Below are 12,563 nucleotides of genomic sequence, written 5' to 3' on the forward strand. Positions count from 1 at the left end.
TAAAATCAGCAGGTGAGAATTTTTTTGTGTGTAGTATTAGGGATTGCCCCCAGGAGTGCTCTATCACTGAGCCCTTTTTATTTTTTGAAACAGGATCTCACTAAGTTGCTGAGGCTGGCCTTGAACTTGAAGTTCTCCTGCCTCAGCCTCCCAAGAAGCTGGGATTACAGAATGGCACCACTCCACCCAGCTAGTAAATGTGAACTTGAGGACAAACAGGATATCACAAATACTTATGACTTACAAAAGAAGATATCTATCACTTAGGATGGAGATGTTGGCAATCACCCTCCTGACCAGGATATGAAGGTTAACATCACCAGCAACAAGACACATGGCTGACATCTACTCCAAATGGACGGACTGAGAAGGGCACAATATCTCTGTGACATTCCTTCCAAAAATATATAGTTTCAATGAAATCCTGAAAACACACTAGACAAACCCAAACTGAAGAACATTCCACAAAATAACACTTTCATGAAATGTCAAGGTGATGGAGAGCCAGGAGAGGCCGAGGAGCTCCCAGAGACTGAAACTTGGGTAGAGCTGGAGAGTAATGCACAGCAGAAGCCAGACGGAATATGGGAACAAAAAAGGGACATTTGTCAAAAAATAAAAAATAAATAAATAACCTCGCAGAGGCAGAATAAGGTCTTGGTTAATAGAACTGCAATCACCCTAATTTCTCAGCTTGGTAATTGTACTACAATTACGCATAATGCTAATGTTGGGGGAAGCTGGTGGAAGTGTATGTGGGAATTCTCTAGATGATTTTGACAACTATTCTGTATCTTTAAAAATTATTTTGAAATCAACTTTTTTTTTAAGATTAAAAATACAGCAATGACAGCAAAACTTGTCACAGAAAAGCCAAAAATCACACTCACCACAACTAACAGGGCTTCCCACTCCCGGCTGGGCCCCCACACCACCCTATTTCTTTTCTACACAAAAGCCAGGCAACAGAATTCCCTTAAGTACCTGTCACTCTCTGCTCCAAACCCCTGGGGCCAGGGACTCCAAAGGTCTCGGCCAAAGGACACAGGGTGGTCTTGAAGGCCAAACCCAGGATCCCCCGAATATCAAAGAAACGATGACAGCAAATTATAAACCAGTGAATAAAATAATAGTCTTCACTGTTATAAATAGACATGTGAGAGGGAGCAGGGGACGCTCTTTCTGGCAGCAGATTGCCAACTGATAGGAAATGAGGACGTTAGGAAATCGTCAATGGAGGGTGACGCTAGTGGCACAAGTTAAATGAGGGACAGGTATGAAGATGGCTGCAAAATGTCTCCACAAATTCCTCCTAACGGGGCTGGGGCTGGGGCTCAGCGGTAGAGCACTTGCCTGGCAAGTGTGAGGCACTGAGTTCAAATCTCAGCACCACATAGAAATAAATAAATACATAAAGGTCTATCAACAACTTAAAAAAACTTTAAAAAAAAAAAAAGAAATTCCTCGTAACAGCATAGAAGAAAACAGGGACTTCTCAGCAGAGAGGCCAAGCACACACCAACTTAGCAAGGGACCAAAGTTAAAAGCACCAATATTTGGAAAAATCAACACCTTCTGACATGATACACAGGTGCGTTTGTGTGTATTTGTTTAACATTCCTGACAAAAAAGCATAACTGGAATGGGACCAGCCACAAGGAAGGATCAGATGAAGCCAATTGGGGGACAGACTACATAACTGGTTTGTACTCTTCGGTAATGTCAAGGTCAAGAATAACAAAGGCAGAGGAAATATTCCAAATTAAGAGACTAGAGAGTCATGACCACCAAATGTCCTGTGTGACTGGGGACAGGATTCTGGAAGAAAATAGTCAAAAAAGACATTATTGAGACAACTTACGAAATCTAAATATGAACTATGAATAAGTCATTATTGTATCAAAGTTGAATGTTCTAATTTTGATAGCCTATTGTTCTTATAAAATACACAAGATCCAGATGCGGTGACAAACATCTGTGATCCCAGTAACTCGGGAGGCAGAGACAGGAGGATCACAAGTTCAAGGGCTGCCTTGTCAACTTAGCAAGGCCTTCAACAACATAGTGAGACTGTCTCAAAATAAAAAATAAAAAAAGGGGCTGATGATGTGGCTCAATGTTAATCACCCCTGGGTTCAATCTCCAGCACCAAAAAACAAATTAAAAGATACAAGAAGTGCTTTAAGGAAAATGTTACAATTCTCCAATCTATTCTTAAATGGTTTAGCAAAAAAATTACATGTGATTTTGTGTGTGACATATGTTAAAGCAAATGGAGTAAAATACAAACGGCTGAATCTGAATGAAAGATACAAACTTTTGCAACTTGTCTCTAAGTTTGAAATTATAACAAAGTTACAGTGAGCACAAGAGATCTTTTGGAGTGATGAAAATACTCTAAAATTGGGTCGTGGCCATGTTTGCACAATTCTGTTAATTTATTTTTTAAAAAATCACTGAATTGATTTCAAAAATTAATAAAAAGTTCTACACACACACACACACATACACTCACACATACACAGGCGCGTGCACGTGCCCATATTCTAGCAGCTCCACGTTTCCCAGCCTCCTGGCCTGATGCCCACCCCTTGCTTTAATCGCTTCTTGTAGAACTCACCCACACAAGTTTTGACTTCTCCGTGAGTCTGCTTCTCACTCTCCTTCCCAAATATATGGCACACACCGCGTGCCCCAAATCCTCTTAGCCTCCTTTCAGCTCTCTGTTTGTGAATCTTCAATGTTCAAATCCCATCTCCAGGGCCAGGCACAGGACATTGAGATAGGACGATCTCAAATTCAAGGCCAGCCTGGACAACACAGTGAGACCCCATCTCAAAAGAAAGAAGAAAGAGAGAGGGAAGGAAGAAAGCCCCCCCACACCCCAACCCTAGAAACTTCAGCAATCCAACCTGCCTCCAAGCTGTCACTCCCACCTGGTGAGCTTATCACCCTAATCTCTGCGCCCATGGGCCACCGACAACATGCACCTTACATGGATGAGCTCACTGGAATGTCACAGCCTAACACGGTCAGTGCTGTCAGTGGCCCCATTGCACAGACGAGGAGACTGAGTCACTAGTGAGCTGCCCAAGATCTCCTAGGTGGTAGCTAATGGAGCGGGGATTCAAACTGGTCCATTCTGACACCAAAGCCTGTGCTGGTAGCTACTGTGCAACGTACAGATGTCCCTACATGTTTGTCTTTCTCCCCCGCCCGGCAGCAAGCTCCCAGAGGAGCGGGTCCACCCCGGACTCTCTGGATGCTATGCACAGGGCAGGTGCCCAACAGCTGTTTGTTCGCCACAGGCTGGGTTCCAGAAAGGAGAGGAGGGGGTCATGAGCTCCCTCAAAAAAAGAAGCCAATTCTCCACCCCTAGCACAGCCCAGCTCCCTGGCTACTGCCCAAGGCCCGGCCGTCATCTGCTCTGGGTAATAAGTATTTGTATGGCGATAATTACAGCATTTGGGAAGAAAATCCCATTAAGCCAGAGCCCTGCCGAGCTGCTAATGCCGGCACAGAACTGGAGGTGGCAACTCCGCCAAACGCCCCGTCTGCTCCCAATAATGCAGGAGCTGCCTGTCCCCACCGCCCCTGTTTGGGCCCCAAAAGAGCATGGCCGCCCCTGCTGACAGCCTCGGTGGCCTGGGCCACTGACAGCCAGCGCACAGCCTGGAGAAGGGGCATCGAAGAAGGGCAGCCTGCCCCCGTGTGCTGCGGGGTCCCCAGTGGCTGCCTGCTAAGGACACAGGACAGCCATGCTGGGATCCAGCCTGAGTTGCACCCAAGCTCCCTTCTTGTCTCTGCGGTCTGTGTCTCCTTAATAACAATCACAGTGCGGCCATTTACTGGGCATTTGCTGTCTGTCAGGCCCGGTGCAATGGTCCTCAGGACGACACCACATTTAATCCTCAGGCCACCCTTTGGAGTGGCTCCTATCATCATCCCCACTTTATGGGCAAGAAAATGGTGTTCTGGGAAGCACACTGTCCTCCCAAGCACTTATCCCAGCTTGCAATTATGTGTTTATTCTCAAATTGTGTCGTTCATCTCTACCTCCCCTGCTGAACTCAAACTCCGGGAGAGAAGGACAGCTTTTCCTCCTGCGTGGCCCTATTCATCGCCACAGTGCGGATTTCAGTAGACAGCGGCTATCTGTTGAATGAGTAAATTAAACCCCGTAGCTTGCCCAGAGTGCCCCAGCTGCTGAGAGCCAGAATGAGGCTAAAACCCCAACAGGTCAACTCCAGAACCATGCATCATGTCCATCCACCTTGCAGAGAGTCCCTGTTCCTTGTCTCTAAATTCCAGAGGACAGGGGCAAAGATGCCCAGGTCCAGTGACCACACACTCCAAGCAGACAGTGTCTCCAGAGCAGCCTGCAGCCATAGCCCACGCTCACGCCATCCCTCCCAGGCTCTCTTCTGCCCACTCAATCCTTCAGATGCCTTTAGCTTGGGCTTCTCAAACAATAACAATTTTGTCACCTAATGTTTGAATCACAAAGCATTTTCACAAACACAGTAGTTAGTAGGAGGCATCCCCAGAGGCCAAAGGAAGGTTAAACCACCCACCAGGCCCTCTACATGCAATCCCTCACTTATTCCTTCCCACCAACCTGCAAGGCCATCACTGTCCCCTTTTACATGCAGGGGAAATGGAGTCTCAGAGCAGGTGGAGGGGTAGCACTGGAGCTCAGTCCTCAAGAGCCCAGCAATAAGCTCAGCGCACTGCCAACCATACCAAAGCCTAGAGGTACAGGAGCCTCTCACCCCACCAGGAGGCAATTCCCCTGCACAGAGCAGTCTCTACAGTAGGGGGCCACCGTGGGCTGCTCAGGCCCTGGTGTGCTTCCGTGGACCCTGACCTCACTCACCACAGTCTCATCCAATCTTATCTAAAATTCCAAAATCATCCCCCAGACCCTCAGCCCCAGGGTGCTTTGGGCTGTTGTCCTTGAATGTGACCACCCAGCCCTGCTGAATTGGACATCCCAGGCTGGGCTCTGAGGAGGCACAGACCTCTGCAGCATGCACGGAGCTAGGACAAGGTGGACAAACGGACTGGTGAAAGGAGCAGGCCCCAGGATCTGACAGGCAGCAGAATGCACGGGGCCTGAGGCAAACAGAAGCCCTGTCCTGCCTCTCCATCCTCAGATGATCTGCCGGAGGACCAGACAGATGCCTCTCCCTTCTCTGCAGCCACAAGGGAATCTGTGGCATGTCCAGAATACAAGTGCCCGGGTGAAGGGTCAACGCAATGTCCACCCATACTGCCTTCTCTTGTCACAGTCCTGGATGCTCTAGTCCAAAAGGATTTATTATTTTAGTATCATTGCTTTTGTTTTTTAAATCCAACTGAATGGAAGAAAAAAAGTTACCAGTGGCTCTGCTGGGTCCCTCTGAGCCTGGGTTCTACAAAGAGACGACACCTCCAGGCCCCCTCCAGCGCCTCTCCCACCGCCTCTGTATTTCTATTGCTCCACTACAGTGTTATTTAGCGTATTTTCCCTGCCCATCGACCCTCGACCCTGCAGCCCCCCTGGCTGAACTGGTTTCCTCAGCAGCTCTAGGGCCTACTCACCCTCTCCCCAGAAGTCCCTGCAGCAAACCAATGACATTTTTTTCTCACTGGGGGAGAAGTTATGGAACCCGGGATCATAAAGTTGCCGGATCTCCCAGGCTGCCACAGAAGCAGCCCGAAGGACAAAAGGCAAATGCACAGCTGCAGTCCATAAAAATTTCACAGCCTCAGAGGAAGACGCTGTCGCGGGCTCCAGTGCTGCGCTGTGCCCAGATTGATCACAGAGCATTTGCTAGTTATCCTGAGTCCGCCTGGGCCCTCACCAAGGCCTCCTTCAGCATGCTCCCTTCCTCTTCAAATGGCTCTTCCGAGGCCTGCCTGGTGAACAGGAGGCTCCTTCTGCTTTCAATGTCCTTTCCAACCCCAGGGGCTCTGCGCGCAGAGCAGAGATCAGACCTCTCCCCGTCCCCCAGGATAACTCGCCCCGGATTTCCACCTAGAAGTCTCCAAAGGAAAAGTCCAGGTGGAGAAAGGCCTTCCTGCCCTTTCCCAATCTCTCTCCAGCCTCCAGTCCCCTCGCATCCACTAGACACAACAAGATTCGGCCCCTGGGACAAGCTGGTCCATTTGTCCTTAGCAGGCCTGGCACTCTCACGCCTGAGGATTTGATTCATGCTGTTCCTTCTGCCACCATGGCGTGTCCTCTCTGCTTGGCAAAATCCAAAACCCAATGCTGATAGAACAGCCATTCCCTGAGAAGCCCTCTTACCCCAAAAAAGGGCTTCTCACCCCAGTGTTCTTAGTACCCCATTAGACTGCTGGCCTGGCCCTCTCCCAAGCACCTGTAGTTAGGAGTTCCCTGCTTGATCCTCAACCACATGCCCCTGGAAGGTGGCTCATTCTTTTGCAGCCTCAGCACCCAGGGCGATTTTTGGCTTAGAGAAAATTTGCTGAATTAAAATGATGAAGCTTCTTGCCCTATTTTATCATAATAGGCTAGTCCTATCATAATCAGATCTCACTTAAGGGAGCGTTATAACATACAGGCTCTTCCATGCATTACCTTCCGTCCTCACTAGAACCAGAGACCAACATGTGTCTGGCCCCATTTTCCTGATAGAAAGCAACTAAGGGTCAGAGAAGTTTAGTAACTTGCCCAAGGTCACACAGCTAATATTTGTCAAAGTTCAGGCTCCAACCCAGGGACTGACACTCCCAGAGCCCCAACTCTTTCCTCTTTGCTAGGATATTGCCCTTCCTTCATCTCACTGACTGGGAAAAAAAAAAAAAAAACTAGAGAGTTCATGAAAGTCAAGACACACCCTATCTTAAACACTAAAGGTGTTAAGAAAACTTCAAAAAGTCTTCGGGTGGAGAGGACTTCAAGATTCAAGATCCTACCACACAGTGGGGGCTCATGTGTCTCAGATCAAGGCTGCTACCTGGGTAACAGGTACAGGAGACAAGGCAAGAGGAACTGGGAGTAGGTCCAGAGGGAACAGACATAGAGGGTGACCAGGTGACTTCAGGGATCCTCTGGATAATGTCTGGTGCTCATTTCCTCTCCAGGTCCACACAGGATAATGCACAGGCTGCCCCAAGAAAACCGGGTTTGGTCCCACTTCTCTCCACCCCACCATTTCTGCCCAGCCCCACATCACACGTGCTAACGCACACTCATGCACACGCATCGATTCCCATCTAGATTGCATGTAGATTGCAACTTCTCTGAAACCTCCACGGGAATGTTTCAGACTCAGGCAAGAAGAGTCTGGGGCAAATGTGATCATTAATTGATGGCCTAGGTAGAGTTTGATCCAGGCGACAATTCTCCCCAGGGTCAGCTGTCTGCACCTGGGAGCTATGAAAATGTGCTCAAAAGTTATCAAAATATGTACACCTTTCCTGAGAGCCTCGACAGTCGCCCTGGAGTGTGGAAAAGAGCTGGCAGGTTTCAAAGGAGCTAGCAGCCTTCTCCAAAGTCTCAATCAAAAACCTCCCTGTGCAGTCACCCCTGCGAGCAGTACAAAGGCCCTGGCTATGACCAAAAACCTACACACACAGCCATGCACATGGAATCTCATGGCCTTACACTACTGAGGTGCTCACAGACACTAGGAACACACATACTGCAGGAGAATAGCGAAAACACCCTACAAGGCTCAGCGGGTCTAGAAAGGGTTCAATTTCCTCAAGAATTCAGAAGTGGAAGCAAAATGACCTTTTTTATGACTTGTCATGGTCAACATCTTTAACCTTGTGTATCTGCTCCAAGCTCCTGCTCTCTAGATCTTATTCATTGGGCTCCCAGTCTGGGACACACCAACCCTTCTTTGGATGTTGATCTTAACATGTTCCAAGCCCCAAACCCAGAGCCCTCAGGTCCCATTGTCTGCCTGGGTTGGGGATGACTTGGGGCGGGAGAGCTGACACCTGCACGGGAAGAATTCTCTAGGCTCTGGGGCAAACAATGGAGAGGAAGCCGGAGATCAGAAACTTCCAAGTCCACCACACCGGACTGCCCATCACCAGGCGGGAAGCCCAAAGCACCCAAACCCACACAACCGCTTAGAACACAGCCCCAAACCCATGTGCCCAGAAGGAGACATTGTGCCTGGCGAGTGTGGGAAGCTTCCCTCTTGGGTGCCAGGAAAGCTTGCTGGCACCAAATCGCTGGCACCCTGGAGGAATAAAGTGCTGGCGCAGTGGGAAGGGCCTGCCTGTGCAGAGCGCAGGATGCAGGTGTGAGGATGGGCTGACAGCCCCGCCGAGGGCCCTTTGAATCCGGGGAAAGGGAAACAGCGGTGCTCCTGGCTCCTGGCTGGGGAATGACCTGGCGGGCACTGACCCGTCTGTTGGTTGCGGAGCTCGGGCCCACAGTCCTGCCCCCACCGCAGCCCTCGGGGGCGTCTGGATGGGAGGGCAACCCCGGGGCTCCCTGCGGACCGCGGATGGGGACCATACTCACAGGCGCTCGGTATTTCGTGGGATGTTCTTGGGAATGGCCTGCAGCCCCGTGCCATGGCAGTCCACCGTGGTGCCGGTGCAGGTGCAGAGGGCGGGGCAAGCCGTGGTACCCAGGCGCCACGCGGCTGCCCACAGCAGCAGCCAGAGCTCGGGACGGACCAGCCCCGCTGAGGTCCCCAGCCCGGGCGTCAGCGCCATGGTGCCCTCACCGCGCGTCCCGCTTGCCTGCCGGACGGCGGCAGCCGCTGAGCATCCCCGGCCGGGGCCGCCTCCAGGTGCAGCGCCCCGCAAAGCCCAGAAGAGCCCGCGGCTGGTGCGCTGCGCCCTTCCGGGCCGGGAGGCACCTCGCTACTCCCAGCGACGGCGCCTGGGCGCGGACCGAGGGAGGGCGCCTGGGGCGGAGGGCGCTCGGCTCCGCTCGGGTTTCTTGCCGCTGCGTCTCCCTCTCCCTCCCTCCAGCTCCCAACTGACTGCTGCGAAGGAAGAAAATGGGCAGGCCCCGCGCGCGCACGCACCCCGCGCACACACACACACACTCACACACACGCACACACACACACTCACACCCGCACGCTCGCTCCCACCCGGCAGTCATCCATCAATCGAAAAGCACACACCAGGGCCAGACTCCTCCCCGCCCTCCCCCGGCCTCGACCACCGCCCCCTCCTCCCCAGCGCTCAGGCAGCGGCTGCGGCAGCGTCCAGTTTCAAAGGTGGAACCTCCGAGGCGCCGCCAGTGGGCAGGGGGCTGCGGGAGGAGGGGCAAGGGCGACCTGCCCGATGGGCTCTACGCACACGAACACGCGCATATCTCTCTCTCTCTCTCTCTCTCTCTCTCTCTCTCACACACACACACACACACACACACACACACACACACAGCAAGGATGCACACATTTAGACGCAGACACCCAAGCATCCCTGGCCGCAGATGGTGATCCACAGGAGGAAGGGGATCTTTTTTAGCGCCTGGACACCAAGGCCACAGACTTGCTTTCCCCAAGGCTAAAGGGGCCCGGGCCTCAACAGACTGACTTTGTCAATTATTGGTGAAAGGAAGTCCCTGGCCCCAGGTGGCTTCCCCAAGCCACCTGCCTCACTGAGCCTGAGATCTTGAAGACTGAGCCCTGCCTGCAGGGCGGCAAAGGGCGGGTGGGAGGTGGGGGATGGGGGGGTGCTTCACACAAAAGCCCTAGACCAAGTACAGTCTCCTTTTCTCCAATACACCTTCTTCCCAAGATGGCAGCACCCCACTTCTCCAGGGAAATTGAGGCCAGCACAGCAGGAGGAGAATAGCCCTGCACTGGGCATTTGCACAGGGGTTTGTTTCTCTACCCAGGCCAGCTTGATGGCTTCCCCATTGGGGAACACAGTGTCAGTGGGCCTTGGAAATCCAGCGTACACCTTCCTCCACTCATATCAGTGCTCCTCCATTTCTGACAGGTGGAAACAGATGGAAATGACTATCCTAGTCTGTCAGCAAAGGGCAGCAGAGAGGGCTGGAAAAGGTCCCCACAGCTGTGCTTGGGAGAGAAACTCAGGCTACCTACACAGGACCCCAAGCCTTACACCCTGGTGAGCAGGGATGTTTCTTACTCCAAGGTAGGTGTAGTGTCATGGTTTGGATGTGAGGTGTCCCCCAAAACCTCATGTGTGAGACCATGCAGGAAGGTTTGGAGGAGAAATGATTGGGTTATAGCCTTAACCTAGTCAGTGAATCTAAGTCCCTGATGGGATTTACTGGGTGGTAACTAGAGGCAGGTGGGGTGTAGCTGGGGGAAGTGGTTCACTGAGGGTATGGCTACGGGTACGTATTTTGTTTCTGGAGAGTGGAATCTCCTCTCTGCTTTCTGATCGCCATGAGAGCCCTTCCCTCTGCCACATACTCTTTCGCCATGTTGTTCTGCCTCACCTGGAGACCTGAGGAATAAAGCCAGCTGTCCCTGGACTGAGACCTCCGAAACATGAGTCCCTAAATAAACCTCTCCTCTCTGACAGTTGTTCTGGTTGTGTCTTTTAGTCACAGCGGCTGGGAGAGGAGGTGCAGAGCTGACTAAAACATGTGGGCAAGGATGTGAATGGGAAATCCATGTGGGGAGAATTCTCTGCAACCAGAGAAAAGACAAAACACCTCCCCAAACCAAGGACAGAAGGGGGCCTTGCTGGGGCTCTGGAGGACCAACCCTGTCCATCAGTCTGTCAGGTGGGGCCTGGTGTGAGGCTGCACATGGCCTGCCTGCCAAGAGGGATTGTCGGAGCTGCTCGGGAAGTTCCTGCCCCCACCAGGGCTTCTGCGGAGTCTCCCAGGAAGAAAGGGCTGGTCCCACAGATGTCAGGCACAGATACAATCTGCCAGGTTATGAGAGACTGGTGGGCTCCACAAGATGAGCCCCAAGATGAAGAACCCCAAGACTCAGGGTTCTTCTTTTCCACCTGCATGAAATTTTTTGTAGTATTTCCTGTCATAGCAGAGGTAGAACTGTGGCCAGTCTGTCACAACTAACATGGCTGATTTTTCAGGCTTTTGAGCATTCTTTTGAAAGTATTTGCACTCCCCTGAGCATGGCCTCCATCTTGGGTTATTTGGGCTCTGGAGCATCAATTCAGTAACTCAGGGCAGGTCTGGCTAGACCTAAGGACCCACCCGCCTCTGCCCTCGTCTCGCAAACTCTAAGTGCTCTCCTCAGGCCTGCCCAGCCCCTGGCAGCACTCTGAAGTCCTCCTTCCCAGAGCCTGCTGTTTTGTTGACCCTACCCTAGCTGGAGCCCGGTTTGCCCCTGTGCTCCTTCCATGACACCCCTCCAGGGGGGGCCCCACCTCTCCCCACGCCCTCACTTCCTCACTGGCGCTTACCCCAGCACCTGGCACTCAGTAGGCCTGTCACAGGCCGCACTCTCACTGTTGAAGATGTCTGGTCCCCACCTTCTGCTCCAGCAGTGCCCCCCCCCCGACCCCATGACCTCGGAGGGCCCCTGGAAGCCAGGAGCCATGTGGGGAAGGGGAGAGTGTTGATTAGCCAGGAGACGAGCCCTGGGGTCTTCAGAGTGACGGGGTTAAGGGGTGTGAGATGAGCAGGAGGGTGCAAATCGGCCTTGACTATGGCTCCTGAGAGCCAGCCTCTGTCCTAGAAGCTTCCAGATGAGTCTGGACGGTGAATCCCAAGCAGGCCCTGAGCCAAGTTGTCACAGCCTGGCAAAGGCTGGCCTTTCCTTTGAAGGGAGGGAAGGAAGGAGGGCCCCCTCAGACCCAGGACAAAGACTTCTCCGCCAGCCCATCACGGGAGTCCCTGCCCCAGCGGCCGGGCAGCTCCCCAACTTGGCTCCCATCCATGGTTCCTCCACCCCAGAACCTGGCCAGCTCCCCAATTCGGGAGGCAGCCCGCCATGAATGAACACAGCTCATTAGCGTTCCCAGCACATTTACTCGTTAAACAACTGCCTGGCCAGCCGCACACCCCACTCCACCCCCTTTGCTTTTTCAATTTCCTCTCCCATGCCCCTCCCTCTGTGGGGTCTCTCTACCCCCTCCCTGCAGCCCAGGCCACCTGCTCCCTCTGCACGGGTGGGGAGGAGCAGGCCTGGCACATTGCTTCTGGCAGGAATGCTCCACCAAACCAGCTCTGTCCACTGACTGGCCACCAGCAGGGCAAGCCCCAGAGGAAAACTTGGGTTCTTCCCCTCTCAGTGGTGCAAGCCTCCGCTGGAGATCCCTCAGTCTGTGGACTCTGCAGCTGAGGGCTACCTGCTCCTCCAGGAGAGACCCCCTCTCACCTGCAGCTTTTTGTACCAGCCCCTGCCAGAGCACCAGGAAGGAGAGAGGCTGGGGAGGCTGAGGGCACCGTGATGTGGATTTCCAAACTGCAGAGGGCAAAACAGACAAAATGCCTGCTCCCCAGATACACAGGATCATCACTTATTGAATATCCACATGCCACATACACTGTGACTCAGGAGCTCATCACATGGAGAAGGGAGCCTTCAGTGAGCAGTCTCTTCATGTTGACATGGTAAGTATGGTGACAGGGAATGCAGAAACCCAGAGAACCCCGAGGAGAGGGCACAGAACGGGGTTGG

At 52.6% G+C, this 12,563-nt stretch overlaps 1 protein-coding gene across 1 annotated transcript in view; it reads right to left on the reverse strand.

Moving 5' to 3' along the window:
• Positions 1-8,688, reverse strand: part of Slit1 (slit guidance ligand 1) — a 153,582-nt gene extending 144,894 nt beyond the window's left edge. Inside the window, exon 1 of the mRNA XM_076834200.1 lies at positions 8,492-8,688. Coding sequence (XP_076690315.1) covers positions 8,492-8,688 — 197 coding nt within the window. The remainder of the gene's footprint in view (positions 1-8,491) is intronic.
• Positions 8,689-12,563: the final 3,875 nt, after the last annotated feature.

Source organism: Callospermophilus lateralis, chromosome 15, assembly GCF_048772815.1.
Source record: "Callospermophilus lateralis isolate mCalLat2 chromosome 15, mCalLat2.hap1, whole genome shotgun sequence".
NCBI classification, from domain to species: domain Eukaryota; kingdom Metazoa; phylum Chordata; class Mammalia; order Rodentia; family Sciuridae; genus Callospermophilus; species Callospermophilus lateralis.